The following is a 21194-nucleotide window of genomic DNA, read 5'->3' on the forward strand; positions in this document are numbered from 1 at the left end:
ATGGCGGCGCTGGGCTCGGCGGCGCTGCGGAGGGGCGGCGGCGCGGTCCCCCGGCTCCTCGCCGTGGCCGTGTCCTGCCAGAGCTGCCGGCACAAAGCCACCGGCGACGGTGGGCACGGGCAGCCCCGGGAGCAGCACCCGGCGGCCCCCGGCAGAGTCGGCAGCCAGCCCGTCCCGGCCGAGGGCGCCGACACCAAGACCTACCTGTGGGCCAGGTACCACGAGATGAAGAAGCTGGTCTACGGTAAGGGGGCTGCCACGTCCAGGGCCGGCCTTTCCATTCTTTTCTTTTCTCTCCTTTCTCTTTGCATTTCGGTGCCTTTCCTCGCCCCGCAGCCCTGGGGATGTCCCCGGGCTGTGCAGCTGCCGGGTTAGGAGCCTTTCTCCCCGGCGATGCCATCCACATCTTCCATCGTCCGTGACTCTCTGGGATGGTTTTATTTCACTGAAATCTTGATCTTCCTCTCCCCATTCTGGGCTTCCTTCTGTGCAGATTCCCCGGCTGGTCCCAGCGTCTCAGGACGTGCAGGGTGTATGGGACTTTTCATAACTGGCCTTCTTACTGTGGGCATTGTCACGGCAAATGGTCTAAATGAAGGGCTTGTTGCCTTTTTCTCCAGTTTGCCGTTGGCTGGCATACGGAATCGCGGTTGGACTAGGACAAATAGATGGGCATGCACAAGGGTGAGCCTGGAGAAGACTGATGCTGCAGCCCCTAGGATGTGTCCTGGTCCTGAGCTCAGTTTGTGTTCCACATGTGACACACCTTTTGCTCATGAGTGTGTGTGTTTTTGCTTCTTTGACCAAAAAGTTACCTGGCTCTGTCGGGTACTTTGAAATCTTGCCAAGCAAAGAGAAAACTCAGACTGCTCGCCAAATCTGTCTATGTGTAAAACAGGATTGTGGTCTTTTTGGCAGCAGCAGACCTCCACTGTATTAAACTCTCCTATAAATAGCTTTAATGACATGAGGGCAGGGAACTTTTTCCTGTTGGTTTCTTGATTCTTGGAATGCTGAAGGTAAGCACTGTAGAGACCTAGGAAGTATGAGTTTGTGCCTGCTCTTACAGAACTCTCCGTTAGCTTTTATTTACCTGTGGGCTTGGATAAGGATGGCAGCCGGCCGTAGGCATCTGGAAAAGCCCTCTCCCTGTTCTGATATCAGCAAGGTCTGTCATTCCTTCCTCCCCCACCTTCCAGTACACTGGATTTGACATAAAATCTGGAGTCCTTCATGATGCACAAATGTAAGGGAATTGTCTGCTGATCCATTAGGTGCTCAGCCTGCTGCATTCCAGGATGAGCCCTTCTTTCCCAGCGCCGTTGAAGGCAGTGCAGGGTGCTGACAGAGGACTGGAGCTTTGCTAACACCCTCCAAGGTCGAGTTGTGGTTTTAGCCCTACTGCTTGAAAGAAATTCCAACTTGCAATGCTCCTATTGCTGTTAGGACCTTGATATCCTCAAAGGCATTTTTTTCTTTTCCATAATGGGATTGAAACCATAAATGCAGATGTGTGTTAATAGGGTGTGTCATGGTCTCTTGGCAAAATGCTCGGTTTGCTTTGTGATAGATTGTGGAGTTTGCGTTTGCATAACTCTGGGATGCAAGAGATACCCTTTTTAAATGAGGTGGAGAAGTAATCAGCAGGAGTAAATGCAAAGTGAAGTCAGGTGAAGTAGCCCAAGTGTTACAGAGAAGACTCATCACAAACCTCCAGGTGGCCATCAGATGTGTTGAATAAGGCCTTCGTTATAAGGCCCTCGTTTGTTTAACGAATAGCTCTCCAAACTACAATTTCAAGACTGTGCTGTTATTCAAGTCTTGTTAGGAAGAGACAGAGTTGGTCCAAGTTGGTTTTAATCGTTGCTTTGATGACTAAACAGTTGTGCAAAATGTGGCATCAGTCTGTTCCTTCGTGCTTGATTTCTAACTGATGTGAAGGTGAATGTCTGTGCTTGGCTTCTCAGTACTCCCTAGCATTGAGTTTGGGCAGACTCCTCTGATGCCACCTTCTCCTTCTCCTTCCCCCTCTGAAACGCCACCTTTGTGCAGTCCTTTGTCCTGTGTTCTCGGTTATTGCCATTGGTTTGATGAGAGGTCTCTGCCAGGAGAATTTATTGTGTGTTTTCAGAGCAGCCCTTGCTTAGGACCGGATCCACGGAGCACTGTCGCATTTTTGCACGATAAATGCTGACTGAGTTGGACAGGGCAGGCTGTGCAGGATGAGCTTCTGTGCAGTAAAGTTCAGTGGAGGTGCAGGTTTGGTGGCCAGAGCACAGGCACAAGAAGTTCTCAACTCTGTGTAAACACATCTGTGCTCTGCCAGGCTTCAGTGAGGTGACACAAATGACAGCACAACATAGCTGTGTCCTCTGAGGTAAAATCTCTTCTCAGTGTTGACTCAAGAGAAGCTATTCTCTTCATTATCCCTCCTGCCTATTGCAACAATGACTCTTAGCACCAAATTTCGTTACCTCTAAAAATTTGAGGCACTTACTGTGCTTTTTTTTTCCTCTGGCAAAAGGAAAAGTACATTCACATTAGTCAGAGGGATGGAGTTGAGCAACACTTGCTGTCTTCTGATCTGATAAGTGTCAAGGAAGGCTGATAAGATCTCTCAGTAAGCTTTGAAGTCCTGCACTCTAGGAAACATCCAATTCTGAAGCAAGGGGACTGCCAAGCCGGTGAGGCTTTGGCTGTGAGGAAGTGTTTGTTTTTCCCTAGGTGCTCCAAATCTGTTAACAGCGGCTACACTAACTCAGCTTTCCTAGGGAACCTTTACAATATCTGCAAACATCTTGCCTCTGAGTGACAAGCTTGGGCATGGTTAAATGTGAGAACAGCCAGAACTGGAAGAGTGACCAGTTATGTAAACTTCCCAATTCTGCCTTTTTGGATATAACCCATTTTTTCTTGTGAAGAACTCTTGTAGCATTTCTCTAGTGCCTTTGTATATTTTAAAAATGTAATTTTGGAATGAAATTATATTTTCTAATATTGCTTTTAGTTAATGTAGATTTCATTGGCAGGAAATCCCAAAATATTTAGACACAATGGTGTAAATTCAAGGTCTTTTAATGTGGTTCATCTGAAATTAAATGGTCTTTAGATAATATTTTTCCCTTCCTACCCCATTGGTAGAAGCATCTACTTTGGCTGGTGGGAGTGCTTTGCAGGAAATGGCACAAAACAATACTTCAGAAGGATAAAGGGGTACTGCGAAGAGAGGAAAAGTGGCGGTTTGTCTTTAGAAAGCAACTCCCTGTGAACAAGGGAAACTTTTTGATTCATGAAGAACACGGAGGATGATGGCCATCTGCTTCTCTGTATCCTTCTTTTCCCTTTCTTACAAAGAAATTAGTACAGATGTCTGCTGTGTTGGACTTCTGGGAGTACAAAGGGTGTGAGAGATGGGAGCGAGTTGCCTTGTTGATGTATTATTCTTCACTAACATGCTGGATCTGAGGCTGAGAAAACAGGAGCATTTCTGCAGGATGCTGTTGGCACCACGGGAGCTCAGAAAAGCAGGAACCGTGCTTGGCACCTCCTGCCCAGAGCGTTTTTCACATCAGAAGGGACCAGATGGTGTCTCTAGTGGTTTCTCGCAGTTAATTACCTGCTTTTGTTTCCATCTCTGCTCTCCTGTTGGGGGTTGAGGGTTATTGCTTTCTAACAATGTGGGTTATTGCCTGGGAAGAGACACCTGTGCTCTCATGGAGACAGTCTGATTTAAGCAGCTGTCCAAGTTCTCAGTGGTAAAATGAAGGACGTGTGTTTACTTTGCATTTACACCCAGGTGTAAAAGGTGCACGAGCTCAAACACGCTTTCTTGTGGTCTGCCTTTGCTGCTGAATTTCATCATGTGCCGTGGACATGCAGCTACTTCCCTAAAAACCGTCGGAGTTGCAAACCGGAGCAAATTGTGCAAGCAGGCAGATTCCTGGGGCTGCATCCAGTGCAAGAGTGGCTTTTTCCACACCGTCCTCAGATGTGCTCACGCTGCTTCTGCCTTAGATCAGACTTCCTGGGTGAAGTGCTGAGTAGGCAGTGACTAACTGTGATGTTGTCTGCCTTTCTAGTTAGGACCTAGATGGAAAGAGTAGTTGAGATTATTACTCTTTTTTAATAATCAAAACTGCTCTTCATTTTGTTTTGTGCGGTTGTTTTCTTTAATTTATTGTACCTGTCCAGCAATCCATTACAGTGTCTTGGCAGAGGAAAAGCAGAAGTTATCGTTCTTGAAAAATGGCATCTTCATGAGCTTCTGGTGGGTGTCTGTTTGTTTTGATTTGACAATTGCCAGGAAGTCTGAGACAAAGATCCCTGGCAGATTATGTGTGGAAAGTCAGCAGAGCAGCAGCGCCCAAGCCTGCAGCCCAGGACTTGATTAAGCTCTCAGGATTGGTAACCACCCAGGAGGTTATCTTTGAAAAACAAACAAACAAAACACCACAAAAGCAAACCAAACCCAAAACCAAACACAAACCAAGCTTCTTGGAACCTGGCTTAGTAACCCTGAGGCATCTTTGGGCTCATGTATTGAAACTGATTTTGTGAGTGCTCCCAGTTTGTGTCTTCTCCCTGCTGTAGTTGGAACCTACATGGAGACTGCATGAGTTTAAGGAGGAGATGGAGACCTGCAGCTCTGTTGAGGAGGGTGCTGCAGAAGGACATTTACACTGAGACAAACATGCATCATGAATGTCTAGACTGAACCTCAGAGCTTTCCTCCTTCCTGGAAGAGCAGTGACTTTGAAATTACTGTAAATTAAAGATGTAGGATGATGGGGTGGACAGAGCAAGCTGCAAGTTGTGAGTGATGTGTAGTAGGAAACACAGCAAGATGTGTGGTGCTTGGGGAAGGGTATGTAGGGAACACGTTGTGTGTGAAAATCATTTTGGCTGGTGTGTGCACCCTTTTTCAGCCCTCATGAGGTAAGAGAGAACATGCTATGTAAGTGACTGACGAAATATGGGTGGGAAAAATGACCTGGGCAAGATGGCTGTCAGAGGACAGCAGAGAGGCTCTGTACATTTGAGGCTGGCAGGGGAGAGCATTGCTTCACTCAGTGGGTCTAAATGTACTTCATAAATCGTGCTGTGGCACAGTAACTGCTTATGCTTCTGATCACAGATAGGACTTGCTTGGTGAAGCTCAGACTACCCTCTCCTTATTACAAAATCCTACTGCTCCCTTAGTTTTTCCTGATGGTATTTTTGCAAAAGTTGTGGCTGGTATGTGTGGTTGAATCTAGAAGGTTCTCTTGTCCTCTGTGAAAAGAGAGGTGGGGTTCAGGCAATGGTATTTTGTGATGCTCTCAGGCTGTAAAAATGTGTTGTCCTGAATCTGTTAGCAAAAGGGAAATGTTGGAAGAACTTGACTTCTCTGTAGGGAAACTGTAGCAGCAAGTTGGTTGCATTTGTCATAAAAAGAAAAAAGGGCTTTAATAGAAGAGGAAAGCCCTGCACATTTCCCCTGAGATGTGATTAAGGTTGTGTCATCATTTTCCTTGTGAGGAAGAAAAATAACACCCAGCAAATCCCAGTGTAAGTTTAGAAAAAGGTCTTTCCACAAGTTGACTGGAGGTGAGGACAGGAAGTGGAGCTCTGTTTGTTTATGGTGCAAAGAGCATTTATGATGAAAGGATTAAAGTTGTGATCATCTGAATCCTATTTACATTTCCCATCTTTTAAAATCTCGGTGGAAAGTACTTGGAATGCATCCGCTCTCCTAAGCTTCTTCCAGGAACTTTGCCACCAGCAGAGCACTGACAGAGAGCTTTTGTTCCTGACGTGTAGCCAGCAAGTCAGCCCTCCTGCCTTAATATACTGCTTTATTTTCTAGTGATTCCTCTCCACATGGTTTGGTGAATTGCCTTTGAAAGCCAAATGGAAGTCAGTTAGGAGAGTAGGATGGGTATGTTTTGTAACATAGTGATTTTTTTTTTTCCCCCCCTGAAAAAGAAACATTTTGAAATATTTGAATCTATTTCTTTGGTTACCTCTCCGAATTAGTGCTCACAAATGTACTGACGACTTTTGCCTAAATTCTGGTATAATTCCAGACAAAATCTTTCTTGGGAAGGGCTGGTATCTCTTTCTAATAATGTGGTTTTTGTCCTAGACACAAATGGAAGTTGGTTTTATAGCAAGGAAACACTAAAGAACCAGGACAGGGATTCTTGCTAAAAGCCAAAAGTTAAAGTAGGAAAAGAAAAAAATCCTACCCACTGATGCTGAGTAGGATCTGGAAAATGCCTGCACTTTTTCTATCATTCAAAGAGAAAATTACCCATCTTTGAGGAGGGAGAAAATGTCTCCTTCCCCTCTGTCCCCCAGTGTGGTTGTGACCAGGCAACCTACTACAAGGAACTATTCTTATCGCTCTTTCTTGGAAGGGACAGTTCTCATGGAATGGGAAGCCTGTGGGAAGATCTGTTCCTGCCTCTCCCATTGCAGTGGAGCAAAAGCTCTCCTCTCTGGACTAGCTCTGGAAAGGGATATATATATATATATATATATATACACACACACACACACACATATATATATATATATATGTGTGTGTATACACACATATATATACACAGGTAGTTCAGCTGCTTGCTCACTTAACCCCATTTTCTCAGTGGTCAGTGCTATTCCCAAGCATCTTGAACAGTAACCCTGCTTTGCAGTGACAAACCACATGCAAGGACTGAGCTGTTTCCACAGCTGTTTATCAGAGGAAAGCAGATAACTTGTTGCTATCAGCATTGCATGCTCCAGGAGCATAACTTACTTTTTACATGTTGGTGTTTGTTCAAAACCTTGTTTTATCCTGCCCATTAATACAAAAATTTAAAAAGTCCTAGTGGTACTTGCAGGGTTTCTCTGTGAAGTCTGGTTGTCTCTGTGAGAAACAAAAAATGCCAAAAAACAAACCTCAAAATTTCTGATTTGGAGTAATCTAGACTTTTCCAAGAGGAGAGTTAGCCTGTTTGCTTGTGCAAGTTCTAAGTGAGGGGTGTGTGTTTTTCTGGTGATTTATCACAGCTACCTTTCACACTGAAGCCTGCAGAAGCTGCAGCTGCTCTGAGATAGAAATTTGACACTACAAAACCTCGGGTTTGCTTTGCTTCATGTAGGCCAGAGACCAGGGGACATTGTTTTGCAGCTTCCTGACACAAAAGGTCAGTCTTACTGTGCAGATGGATAGACAGCATTATCTCCAGGTGCAGCCAGAGGTTTGCCAGAGGTTTCACAGTGTTTTTTCACAGGGAGATTATTTGAGTGAGTTAACGGCAGCAGCCTTCAGCAGCAGCTCTGTCCTCCTTTGCTGCTGCTGTGTGGCATTTCCAGCTGCTGTCAGGTCCAGAAGAAAATGTCTAAACTTCAGTGATCGTCTCAGTTTCTCTAACCTCTCCCCTTTCCCTTCTCTTAGATCTCCTTCCACCAGGAGTCTGCAATCTCCTCAACCCTGCCGCCATCTACGCTAACAATGAGATCAGTCTGGGAGATGTGGAGATCTATGGCTTTGACTATGATTACACATTAGCACAGTATTCTAATTTACTACACTCCATGATTTTCAACACTGCCAGAAACATCCTAATAGAGCAATTCAAGGTAATGAGGTGCTAGGAGTTTCCACTCAATTAAGCTTGCTGCTGTCTTTGCAATGCTCCAGACATGCTTGTGCAGGCATTGTGCATGCATGTCAATTACTTGATTTATTGAGGTAAATTTAATGTTTCACAATCTTTGATTGCAGACTTAATTTCCTTTGAGATAATTTAACATGATGTATACTCCTGGGGTTTTATAAATGTGGAGTGGGAGCCTTAGTCTAGAAAAGCTCTGGTCAGTTGTACTCAACTATGGAAATAATGCCTACAGAACTACTGGTTAGAGGTGCACATGGTGGATAAGCATAAACCATGGGCCAACACCGAAGCTGTGAAGGACTTGACACATGCTGGTTGATGGGATGATGCCCTAGAACATGTCCCAGATCAGACACCCTGTTTGCAATGGGTGACTGCTCTATGCATTTTTTCTCATCGTTTCTTTCTGTTTAGAGGCGCTCTGCAGTGCCAAGCTTTGCCAAATATATGCATTGAGTGGAGCTTACAAGAAGTGTCCTCACTGCCTCAGTGAATCTGATGGCTTTTCACTACTGTCCCTTACATGAGACAAACTAGTTTTGGATATCTTGATCCTTTGTCTTACTCCATTCATCCATTTTCTTTGTTAAAAGGGCAAAATTAGGCAGCACTAAACGAGCTCAACAGGTGAAATGATTTTGTTAATTATCCAGTGCTTATGCTCTAATGATGTCACTGTTTGTCTTCCCAGTATCCAGAAGGGCTTGGGAAGTATGACTACATTCCAGGGTTTGCCATACGTGGGCTTCATTATGATGTACAAAAGGTAAGCTGTACAAAGTTCACTCTCCTGGGCTTTGTCTTCTACTGTTACATTTTTAGTGGAAATACTTCGTCATTGCTTGCAATAACATCTATCACCAAATTACCAGTGAGTCTGTGTGGCTGTGCTTTACACTACTTGGGTTCTTCCCCAAGGAAAGATGTTTATTGTGCCAGCCTGACCTCCAGCAGAATGGGACATTCTAGCAAAGGCCTCTGGTAAACAGCTTAGCCAATTTAAAAGTCAGTTCATTCCACAGGCTAATTAATAGAAAACTGAGCTTGTTTGTGTGATTGTTTCTGTCTTTCAGGAAATTTAAACAGCAAAACTCAATCCTGCATCTACAAGTACTTGCCAGGAGCAGAGGCATAATGTCTTCCTCCAATAATAGAAATGACTTGTCAGGAGAATGCTTTAGGAAGCCTTCCCCACCCCCTACCCCGAATAATAGGACTGCCTGGAATAAGATCCAAGCTACTTGAGATGCATGCTTCTTAGGAACACAGGCAAGCAGAGTGCAGGCATTAGCTTTAACCCTTTTCAGTGCTTTGGACTGATTCCCTGAAAGCCTGATGCCCAGTGATGTCATGCTGGCTGCTGCAGCCAGGCAGTCAGGTGGGAGCACAGCAGAGAAAGTTGCTTCACTGGTGTAGCTTTCTCTTACGTTGAGTTTGAGCAAATTCAGGGAAGCAGGCAGTGCAGGCTGGAATGAGTGTGCTGTTCTCCAGCAGGAGGGGAAAAAAAGAGAATGAAGGAAAAAACTACAGAGATTTTCTGTCTTTTGTCCTAACTGTGATGACAGCATGGCAGCAGACCACTCACGCCTCTGGCCTTACAAAACAAGAAGTAGATCTGTGGGAAACTGAAGGTTCTTTCTCTGTTTAAATCTTTGGCTGGTATATCTGAGAAGCACAGGCGAGTGGCCTGGCCAAGCAAAGCACCCTTTGAGTGAGTAGAAAGTAGAGAACTCTCTTTTCTCAGGATCAGAGTTCGTAAACCACACAGAAATCTAGGTTGTGCCTGTCTAAGTAAAACTTCCAGCATATTTGCCTGCACTCCTCACGGATTACTGGGAGGTCTGCCCACAGTGTAGCAAGATGCACTGATATGGTATCCTGATGAAAGAAGTTTGATGCTGTGTTCCTTGTGCAAGCTCAGAGTGATGTGGGTTTAGTGTGAGGCTGCTTTCCATGCCCAAGGACTTGTGTTACAGCTTCAGAATGATGGATGGAGGAGAAGGGATGACTCATGATTAGGGGAGTCTGATAGTAAAAATGCAAAGAAAGCTCTAATGTTACCAGCCTGGTGTGCTCCTGAACATCTTTCCTTCAATGTCTTCTACTGGGGAGGGGAGAGCTCTTGTGTGAGGAAAATGACTGGGTGCAGCTGTGCTCAACTAAAACTTGCCCATTTAGTTCTGCTTAGGATAAATGTGGGGAGAAATAGATCTCTTGTGCACACAAAGCTCCTTTGGAATGTGTGTTTTCTTGGAAGGGAGGTAAGAATAGACTGACTTGAGTCACAGAAACATTGTTGTCCCTGTTTTTCAACTGCATCCCTGTCTACGAACAGGGATGTAACAGACTTTGGCTCATAGAAAGATGGTCTTTTCCCAGAGAGGCCAATAAAAAATCACAGTATGAATAAGTGTGTCTAAAAGTACCTGGAGAATAAGTGCTGCCTAAAGTACATAGATGTGGGATGTTCATACTGAACTTTATTTTCTGAATGTCATTTGTGTGGAACTTTAAACTTTAATAAGGCTTCAGTGTAAAATTTTAACAGTAACCCAATTCTAACAGTAAATATCTCTCCCTTATCACAGAGTCTTCTCATGAAGATCGATGCTTTCCATTATGTCCAGCTGGGGACAGCATATAGGTCTGTCAGTTCTGAAAATCATTTTCTAAAAGCTCATATATGCCAAGGTGGTTTTCTACATCTGAGTGTATGTTCATAGCATGTGTTGTTGTGTTTCTTTCCTGAGCAGAGCACAGTCTTGTCTGGCTCATCCTGTTTGCTCTTGCTTCAAATGCTTACCTGGCATATAATTGCAGGGAGTTATTTTTTCTCAAGCATTTCAAGCCAAGTGTGGGTGGGAAGACCTGGAGCTTTTTGTAATGGTTAATAGCACATCTGGTCACGTACACTGTGTGGTGTCTGAGCTGCAGCTACAGCATGGCTGGGTTAGCACCTGAGAGCAAACAGAGCCACTAGGAAAGGGCTCCTCTGTATGTGGTTCACACATGGGCCTGTCTTCTCCAGGCAGGAGTGCTCTGCTGTGCCTTGGAAAGTGGTCTGGGTGTGCAAATTACATCTTAAAGCAACACAGACATGCCAATAAAGTAATAATGCATCAAAATCTGGGCTCACTTTGAGACCTAGGTGGTCCTATTTTTCCTTTAGCTCTTCAAGAAGAGCTGGGTGTGCTTTGGAATAAGTGGCTGAAACAGTGCAGAGGAAATTTTCCTCCAAAGAGTTGTGAGACTGGAGACTGAGAAAACACCTTGCCCCAAAGAGTAGGGTTGGTGTGTAAGATGTAGTAATTTATAGATAGCAGTAGCAAAGCTTCTGTAAATCCTATGTTGTATTTCCTGAGCATGGAAGCCAGTGTGGTTTTTTTTTCTTGATCTCTGCCCTTTTGCTGTTAAGCTTCAGTAAACACTCTAAGAATATTAAGAAGGGAGTTTCATAATCAGAGAGAATTGGCTTCTCTGAGTGCCAGCTTGGGGGATTGAGGGGAACAGAGGGTTTGTAGTGCTCCATATTTTACTTCAGCTTCATAAAGAGATTTTTAGTGAAAACACATTTAATTTTTTTTTTCCCTAGTGTCCTTTAGTAACTCTTTTTTGGAGTGTCCCTCTAAACTGTCCTTTGCTTTTGAGCACAACTGAGGCAACACTTAACTTCTTAGATGCTGTATCATAACTGAGTAGAAAAGGAGAAAGGGAAAGTTGCTGACTGCTTGAGCAAAGAGTCATCAAAGTTGTGCAAGAGGCAAAACCTGCAGCAGCCAGATAACCTGGTGTTATGAACTGCACAGCTCAGCCATACCTCTGGTTTTGGTGTTTTGGGGAAAAACAGCTTTCTCTGTTGAATGGTCTTAGTCAAGATCTTGTTCTCTTTAGGAAAACTGAATAAGAAGGAAACCCCACTTTCAGCAAACCCTTTTCCTTCACCTTTTCATTAAAAGTGATGTACCTCATGGAAGCAACATCTCCAAACCAAGTTAGTTACCCAGCGCTGCCTAAGTCAGGTCGTGGGGCTGATTTGGTGGGGCAGTCCTGTCAGCAGATTGACAGCAGACAGAGAGAAGCCTCTGGCTGGACTCTGCTGGAATGTGGATAAAGCCCCTCAATTAACTTGTAGGAGCAAACGAGGTATCTGAAGAATGTCTTGGGAAAGATTTTATGTGAATCTTTAGAGCTGTCAGGCTCTCTGCCTGTCTCTTTTGGGCAAGAGGAATTAGTGAGATTTTAAAAAGAGCCTGTTTGCCCCATCCTGTTTTTCTCTACTGTTTGTAGCACTGTGCAGACTGGTGATTATTGACAAACTGTGTTGTTTTGTGTTTAGAGGGCTCAAACCGGTGCCTGATGAAGAGGTGATCGAACTCTACGGTGGTACCCAGCACATCCCCCTGTACCAGATGAGTGACTTCTATGGCAAGGTATTGTAAGCCCTTGGCTGCTGGGATGCAGCAGCAGCTCTTTGAACAGCTTGGAAAACAGAGGGAATTGTATGCACATGTAAATGACTGCAGCCTCCCTTGGAAAGGCTCGGTCCCTAGTGAGCTGCAGTGTGTGTTTTTGTTCTAGTGGGAATATGCCCCAGAGGTTATTTAGCAGTTTAGCATCTGAAAGATATCTGCAAAGCATTTCTAAATACTGCGGCTATTGGCCTAGAGCTGAATGGCTTTGAAGACTGATAGGGAGATGTTCCCTGCTTGTTCCCTGGCCAAATCTAGCTCTGAAGCTACCGGGGCAGCCTGCAGTGCTCCTGTTTGCAGTGAGCTATTCGGGAGGGGGTCTCTGTGTGTAGCTGTAGGGTGCTTGCAATGCCTTTCTTTCTCTCTTTGGTTTTGGGTACGGTTTTTTCCCCTTCATGTAAAGGATTGCCCCCTCCACACTCCTTCAGAACTGCTCAGGGGGTATTATTAATAGGGTTGTCATCCATGAGTGTAGGGGGTAGTAAAGTACTGACATTCTGTCTGTAGGAGCTGTAAAAATCCTTTGGTTGCCTGAACTAGAGGAAGTTAGGAGAGATTTTTCTTCCTTGAGTGTCTCATGTGGTGCAGTGGCCAAGCAGGACCCTTCACATCCCTTCTCCCAGAACTGCTTTGTTTCTTGCCTTAGTTCTGGTGCCTTAGGGGAAGCTGGAAGGAGAATGGCACATTTCCTCTGGTAATACCCCTGTGAGTCTGCTCTGTGAAGTCTCCAGCAAGGTCACTTCTTGATTTTTCTCTTTTTCTCTTGGGAACAATTAGTCTTAGTAGTTGCTTTCTTAATAAGTATATACTCTGTTTATAGCTCAATGACGTTTCCAGCTTTGAAATAGGACATTTCTGTTTAGAATTTGGTATCTGTCTGTAAACTGCCCTCGATTAGCCTCCTCCTGTGCAATTCTCCTCACTCCTGCCAAACTTGAGATGATTTCACCTTTCTTTTTAAATAATTGTGAACATGAAACCTGCTTCAAGTTGTGGCCTTCTGTAGGACCAGGTGCTCATGCTGAGGTGCTGCTTTGTACATACCAGGTGCTTTCTTCTTTCCTGTAGTTGGTATTGAAAAATTTGATGTAACATCTGGCCACAGAAGAAGAGATACCAGCTTAGTCTTTGTGAAGAGGTGAATCTCCTCTCCTAGTAATGTGATAGACTCCATGAACTAATAGGTGGATCCCAAAGAGAAAGAAAGTATTTACAACTAATGGTATTTGCATTCAGCAATGTCCACTCAACCTCTGCCACTAAGTGGGACATATTTTCCCACATCAGTGAGAAAGATGAAGCAAGGGTTAATGTGACTGCTGGTGTGAGCAAGTGCAGTGAACTGGTGAGGAGTGAGCCTTTAATAGGGGTCTTGGATTTGTTCCCCTTAGCCTGCCATGCTGATGTTGCTGTATGGGCACCAGGAAGGTTGCTAACAGGCAACAAGAGAAGTGGGACCGATACGGCTGAAGTGTGTAAATACTCTCCCTTAAGGGTTTTCCTGATTCTCTGTTAGCAGGAGTGTGTGGACAGCTGCATCCCAACACCTGCAGTAGATGGGCACAGATCTTGCCCAGGGTTAGACACTGCAGCTGGGGTGGCTTTACATGTGATGGCCTGTAATGAGGGTGGAGAACTCATGAGTGTTGTGGAGAAAGCAGATGTAACATTCTGAAAGCACAGTCCAATTTTCATCATGGCTCCTGTCACAAGGCCACTAAAGGGAATTGGGAGAGGTTGGATTTGCCTTCTAGGAAAATGGCACAGGCTCAAAAATGAAATCAGAGCTGACAAGGTAAATCTTTGCTGTTAACACTGAACATTTACTTGTCTCTTCTCTTGAAAGGTAGGACAGGTCATTGCTCTGCTAAATCCTGTACCTAGTTATTTCAGTAGGAACTGCTTTTGTCCCTCTTGCTTCTTTCCCAGAATCTCTGAACAGGAAAAAAGGTGAAGGCTGTTTGCAGGAACTTTTGGTTTTGCTATGGGAGAAATATTCCCTTAGCAACCAGACTTCAAAATGGACAGAAGTGCTGGGAGGATTCAGAGTATCCCTAAACAGCACCACCATGTGTGGTATGTGGCCCTTTGTGCTGTCTTCTTCTGTAGGTGAAATTGTCCTGTGCTGGGTGGATGGAAGTTGTATAACCCTCAGCACACCAGCGCAGCTTTTGATTGCAGCATTTTTTGGTAATGCAACTCAGGCAAAATGCTGTCTGTTGTTCCTTTGCCCTTTTGACCTCCATTTGTATTGCCTTTAGATAGGGCTGCAGAGGGCTGGTCTTGTGCCACCCTTACCCAACCAGACTAAATGGGAGGTGTTCTCTTGTTACATCCTGGCATGACAGGGCCACACTTTTGTCATTAGGCAGCAGGGGCCCTGTCAGCTTCCACCATCTGCACCTTCTGTGGTTTTCTGGATGCTGCTTTCATGTCTGTCTTTCACACAGCTCTAATAAATGCTTTCTGAAGTGGGCCAGTATTATCCTACAGCATTGCAACTTCGCAGCTGTCAGTCCTGGATTGCTCAAAGCTCATGCACAGGCAGGATGGAACTGGATTGCCAGGGCACTACTGATGACCAGGTTCATGGGAGGTCTGTGTGCTTTCCCTATATGGGGCCTTAGTAACTGTCCCCATATCTGGTCTGGAACTTTATTGATGGCAGATGAAAAAATTGATCCCAGCTTCATCTTGCAAGTGAGACTCACTGCAGTCCTCTGCACAGGTGGTACATACAGAATAAGCAAAGTTCATTTTATTGGAAGCTCTCTCTGGAGCCAAAGTTGGCTCTTGGCCTGCTGATAGGTTTGTGATTGATGTGTGTGAGAGCTGCAACTTTGCCTAATGCAAGGGAAGTTATTCCTTGGTCAGGATTTAATTGTCCATTTCCACTTGACTTGGGTGGGCTGGAGCTGGTTTTCCTCTGGGTTTTCCGTAGTGACAGACAGGCATTGACAAACAGCTTGTCTTACACTGCCTTGTGAAACCTCACTGGAACGTGGTTTGAGCAGCTTTGATGCCCTGTGTCACAGCCTGGCTCAGATGAGCAAAGGGACATCTTCAGCAAGGCCCTTGTCTGCTGCTGTAGCAGAGCTTTGTCTGTTGGCACCCTTATTAATGCCAAGAGTCCAAGTGGGAAGCAGAGGATGAAATAAAAATGTCTGGGACTGACTTCCGGCTTCCTCCATCTTCACCCTGTGGTATTAAAGATGCTGGGTTTGTTCAATGATTTATGTGAGGGAGACACCTCTCTTTCTTCAAGGTTAGTGTTTTGGTGGAGAAGAGAGGGCTACTGGCTGAGTGGCTGGGACTTCTCACACTAGTGTTTTTCTTTTTGTTAGCCCGGAACATATTTCAGATGATGCTGGGTGATATGAGTTTGCTTGTTGGCTTTGCTATTTTTTTTTCCCAGTATTTTTGGTTTAATGTCTCCCTTTTGTTTTTTGCTTTCCAGGGTCCATCACTTAAGCAGTTTATGGACATTTTTTCTCTTCCTGAAATGACACTGCTCTCTTCAGTCATTGATTACTTCATCACTCATGGCATTGAGTTTGACCAGGTGCATCTCTACAAGGACATATCTGTAAGTGAAATGTCAACTGCCCCACAGCTCACACCACATCAGAGCTGTGAGCTCTGCAGCACCCAAACCCGAGGGGCTGGCAGTGACCAGTTTGATATGACAGCTCTGTTGTCCCTTTAGATCAAAGCATTACCAGGGAATATTCAAAGCTGTGTTTTCAGAACATGTTTGGGTTCTGTCTGTACTACAGAGCTGGTGTTGCTGGTATATCTCGTGCAGGAGAGCCTAGGCTGCTTAAGCTGAAGGTCCTTCCATGGGAAATATGTCACACAGCTTGTGTAAATGTTTTCTGGTTCTGCAGGCTTTTAAACTGTTTTCCTTAGTATCTCATTTTTCAAAGACAACCAGACAGTTTACTTAATACAGTGATTGTTGTAAAACACCTGTCCTTGCCTGCTCTGAGAGTCCTCTACTCCTTGCAGCTGCAGAGTAGTCTGATCCTTTGGAGATGTTTTCCAGTGGGTGGCTGTAGCTTTCATGAGTCATTTACTCCAAGGTGTTAAGTGGCACTTGAAAGGGCTGTGTGGGATTATCAGCATTGCTGGGGCTCTTTGACTTCTCAGTTAATGCTGTAGGCAAGACTAAGTGCTTGAGATTGCTGCTCTGGCTGACTTACACTGATAGACAACACATTTTCCTTATTGCATTCCTTTTTCCATGGAGTAGGGTTTTTGATTTGTACATTGTGGGAATCTTAGGCTCACCCACTGCTGTTCAGTTCTGGGAAGGACATGGGGCTCCATGGGGAAATGGAGCTCCATGTCTGTGCTGCTGCTTTGTGATAAGGATCCACCTGTCAGCTGTGTGTCCTGACCTTCTGTTGGTGCTTGATAGGAATGTGCCAGCCCATTTCCCAAAAGACCTTAACATGTTTTGTGGGTGTTGGATGTTGGTTTTGCTCTTAGAGTGGGGAAAATTGGAAGAGGGGATACAGCTGATTCCTGAGGCTTTTTTCGAAGAGTCTCTTCTGAACCTTCTTTGGAGATCAAAATGAACATGTTCCTAATTGAAATCTTGAGAGCAGGGGGATGGTTGCCATAGATGATAAATGTTCAATACAGGGCAACTGGTGTGGTCCAGCCCTCAGACTCCTGAGTGCTAATCCTGGCTTTTTCTTTTTGGTGGAGAATGTGGTCGTCCCTGAGGAGCAACTGAAGTAGGCAAAGAGAGCTATGACAGAAAATCTGTGGAAATGCCTGAAATCTATATTGAAACTAGGGACCATCATGTGGTCTCACCAGAGGTGTTCTTGCTTTTTTCCTGTACAATGGGAATAAACAAACATTTTTGCAAAACTTATCCTTTTGCAGTACCCAAGTTCGAGTGCAAAGAAATGCTTTGTGAACCTGAGCACAGAGATCCTTCTGTGCTTGCAGACAGGTGTCCCAGAGGAATTGCACAGCCCAGCTGTTAGGACAGCACTGGCTTAACCTGACACACTGCTGTAACTCTTGGTGGTAATGCTGATGCAGCCCGTGTGTTTGGGAGCAGGTTAAGTGCTACAGGCACTGCACTGAGTCAAAAGGGCTGACCCTGGGGCATGGTGTCTTGGGGTGACTTTATGATGTGTATCCCATATCGCTGCCCTATGCCCAGAAATTAAATTTTGTGCCTTTCTATGCCTTTAAACTGATCCTGAGAGGGGGAAGGAAAAACTGAGCAAAACTTTTTCAAAGCAGTTTGCAGCTTGTTCAAGGTCACACAGAGATACTTTTTTTCAGCTGTGGCAGGAGAGCGAGAGGGAAGGGAAGCGCCCGGTTTGCTTTTCCTTTCCAGCCAGCTTTCGGCAGTTTTTTTCCCCCAGCTCCTTTTCCTTTGGAGAGTTGAACTTTTGTTTTCCTGGGACTTCATTTTTTCCCTTTTCTCTCTGCTGGACTGTTTCAACATCAGAATACATTGGGAGGACTTTCCACTGAGGCCTTGGCCCTGGAGGTGGGCCCACCACCCTGTCCCAGCTCCAAGGAGGGGGAGAGAGAGATCTACGGAAGGACTCTGAAATTTTCCCAGGTTTCTCTCAGCAGAGCGGGAGGTTTTATCATTTATCATCATTATCCCTTTTCCTGTGTGTTTGTTAAATAAATAGTTTTTATCTCTTTCACTTTCCTTCAAGGAAAATTTATTTTTTCCCCGAACCTGGTGGGGGAGGGCTGGTTGTAGCCTGCCTTCTCTCAGGGGATATATTTCTAGATTTGGCCAAACCAGAACACATGGTAAAGGCTGAAGCTGACGTGTAATTAAAGTAGTCCTGTCACACCAGTTTGGTCACTTCATATTTGAGAGTAAGAATGTACAGTTTACCCTGCTTCCCTTTGGAGGCATTTTTTTGAGCCCTGTTTGGCACCTACCAAGCCTCCAAGATTTTACCTGCAGAAACATTATAGTTTGCCTTTTTTTTTTTTTCTTCTTCTTTTGTTTTTTGGAGGGCAGGGGTTTAGGGAAAGAGCACACTGAAATCTTTCTTCTCTGCAAAGGTAGTTTTGACACAAATCCGAAGTTTTGCTTGTTTTTAGTGACAGTGCTGGTTAAGAGAAAGTTGTTTTCTTGTTAGAGCTCCTGCTCTCTGTTCAGATTCTTTCCAGTAAGGCAATGAGATGTGATCTCTGCCTTTTTGCCCTTCAAATCCACATGGTGGAAAGAAGCTCCTAAAACTCCATTTTGAAGTGGTGATGCCTCCACCTTCATCATCCCCATTTAAGCTGTAAATTGTGGTTCTCTCCAGCTCTGAAGGAAATGGTTTTTGGGGTCATGAGGAGGTTTCCCCAGCACTGCCATGAGATCAGGTGACTGTGTTCCAAGTGTCGCCGTAGTGATGTCAGTGGTGAGTGTGGGGCTCAGTCTGAAAGGGCAGCTCCTGAAGGGGCACAGACAGTGTAACAGGGATTTAAGGGTCCTGGGGAAAGGCAGCATTTGTTTACCTGTGTAAATTATCAGGGGTGAAAACAGTGCTGCTCAAACAAGCATTTGCATGTGCAAACACTGCAAACTCTGTTGCTGCTCTGGAGACGGTTCTGTGTGTCTGGCATATCTTGCTGGATGGAGATTTGGGCAGAATCTCAGTTGGGTGTGTCCAAAAATGTGTTGTATCTTGGCTTCTGGCCTGGAAAATAGAGGATATTTGGATGCCATTGACAACATCTGTTTTAACTTGCTCCCTTCCCAGCTGTGTTTTGTGCCACCCTCCTAGTGGGAGCTTCTGCTCTGTCTGTGCACGCTGGGCACCCAGGGCTAGGAGCTGTGCCCTCCTTGGCTTGTGGGGAGCAACTTGGAATCACAGATGCTGTCCTCTGCTGCTGTTCACCCCGGCCACGCTCCTATCCTTTGGGTGACATTTGGCAGAACTTCCACAGGCGCAGGGAGGAAGAAAAGCCAGCTAGTGCCTGAGGCAGTACAGTTTTGGGACAGGAAATAGTTTTGGAGTGGCACAGTCTATTGCCTTGGAACCAGTGGGGTAACATGCTCGTTCCTTCCAAGAGCAGGAAGGAACTTGTGCTTTCACAGATAAGTTTTGAGGTTTTCCCCCTTACACTGCATCAGCTGAGCCAGCCACCCTGTTCTTCTTTTGGCATCTTGGTCAGCCTTGCTGGGCAAGCTTTGCTGCTTGGCAGTGATGGAGTTTTTGTCCGTTCAGCAAGGAGGGCATGTATCATTACTGCCTTGGTCTTCAGTGGTGGCAGTAGGTTTGCATGCTGGGAAACAGGAATGCCATGTATAAAACTGAAACTTTTTTCCCCTACCTTTTTCTTTAGGATGCAATTAGAGATGTTCATGTGAAAGGAGTGATGTACAAATGGATTGAAAAGGATATGGGTGAGTTAAATAGAGCTCTGGTGCCAAACTCACTTGTCACTTCCTCAGTCGTTCTCTTTAGATAGGACTGATGGGGATGAAGAGGGCCACTTTGTCACCATGATGGTTCATTGACTGCCCACCTGAGGTGGATCTAACTCAGACCTTTTCTATCCTTAGTGGTATAGGGGCTAGGTTTGGTTTGGTTTGATTAGAAGTGTGGTCATGACATGCCAAAGTGTCCTGATTGATGCTGTGTGTTTTGTTCTGATACAGAAAAGTATATTCTGCACGGGGATGAAATCTATGCTGTGCTAAACCGCCTGGTGAACCACAAGAAGAAACTGTTCCTCATCACAAACAGTCCCTTTAGCTTTGTGTGAGTACCATTATTGCTCATCAATGGGTCACCATGGCACAGCAAGAGCCGTGCAGGGCGCTCCCTCCTCTGAGCACCTGGAATTTGTATGGGACAGGGTTTTGTGGCAGTAGTCATGAGAGCTCTCTGGGAGCTGCTTGTAATGAATGTTGCACCCACAGCATTTATCTCACTTTTTGAAGAAGTTACAAGGCTGTGGCTGGCCACAATATTAGAGCTGACTCTTTCTATTGCCTCTAGCAGTGTTTGCTGCATCACAGACTTCCCTGGGCTTCCAGTGGTGCAGAAGAAAGTGTGTGACAGCTTGAAACAAAGCACAGCATCAATACTTCATACAATGAGACAGCCTTGGGGGGTTCACAAATCTCTGTTTTCTTCTCTGTTACTGAAATAAAAGTGAAGTTAGGGCATACTGTTGTAAAGATGCAGTGTTGGGTGAAAAAAGAGTACTGGATCTGTTAATTTTTCTGTTCTTTTGCCCTTAGGGACAAAGGAATGAAACACATGGTTGGCAAGAACTGGCGGGACTTATTCGACATGGTCATTGTGCAAGCGGACAAGCCCAACTTCTTCACTGACCGGCGGAAGTACGTGTCCAGGGCAGTTCTGCCTCAGGCTTGGGGCCCCTCCCTGCAGGGAGCTGCTACTTTGGCCTGCCAGAAAGCAGTGGTTTGCTAAGCATAGTTTAGCTCCAGGAAGTATTCAGCCTTCCACTGTCCTCTCAGATACTCTCTGAGGAAGCAAGAAGTGACCAGTCTGGGAATAAATGGATAGAATGTGTAGAGCCAAGCAGAAAATGTGTTTCTGAAATTGGCATGAGAGCTGGCCATTTCTTGTCTCGAGAGTGTGACAAAATCTTTCCTTTTCTTCCCCACAGCAAGTATCTGTGGGGTTTTTTTTGAGGTTTTTTGGGGTCTTGTTTAGTTACTGGATGCATGCTGTTTGGAAACTGGCAGCTCTGGAAGCCTTTGTACGTGGCAGCTGGGTTTTGTGGTCAGCTAGGAGATGCCAAAGGGCTAGTTGATAGACAGACTGCTGTCCTTACGTTGCTTTTTGGATTCTTTGCTTTGGGAACTTGTTGGGGGATTGGTCTATCCTTTCCTTTGTATGTATTTTCCTCCCCCATTTCCCAGGCCATTGGCATATGCTGGAGTAAACCTATGGGGTGGCTTTATAAGCTGTGCTGGCCTGGTACAGGATTTTTTGTGGGCTGCAGGTGAAGTGCTTTACAAGCACAGCCTGGAGCTATGATGATCTGGCCCTCTTGGAAATAAAACCTATGGCTGCCTGGTGCCTAAGATCCACTCATGGAGTGGAGGATGTCATGG

At 45.2% G+C, this 21194-nt stretch overlaps 1 protein-coding gene across 1 annotated transcript in view; it reads left to right on the top strand.

Annotated features, from left to right (window-relative positions):
* Positions 1-21194, top strand: part of NT5DC2 (5'-nucleotidase domain containing 2) — a 26189-nt gene continuing 4995 nt past the window's right edge. Inside the window, exons 1-9 of the mRNA XM_020583734.2 lie at positions 1-244; positions 7424-7608; positions 8338-8412; positions 10235-10290; positions 11983-12076; positions 15573-15701; positions 19448-19508; positions 19764-19866; positions 20352-20453. Of these exons, the coding sequence (XP_020439323.2) occupies positions 1-244; positions 7424-7608; positions 8338-8412; positions 10235-10290; positions 11983-12076; positions 15573-15701; positions 19448-19508; positions 19764-19866; positions 20352-20453 (1049 nt within the window). The remainder of the gene's footprint in view (positions 245-7423; positions 7609-8337; positions 8413-10234; positions 10291-11982; positions 12077-15572; positions 15702-19447; positions 19509-19763; positions 19867-20351; positions 20454-21194) is intronic.

This window comes from Corvus cornix, chromosome 12 (genome assembly GCF_000738735.6).
Source record: "Corvus cornix cornix isolate S_Up_H32 chromosome 12, ASM73873v5, whole genome shotgun sequence".
Taxonomy (NCBI): Eukaryota; Metazoa; Chordata; class Aves; order Passeriformes; family Corvidae; genus Corvus; species Corvus cornix.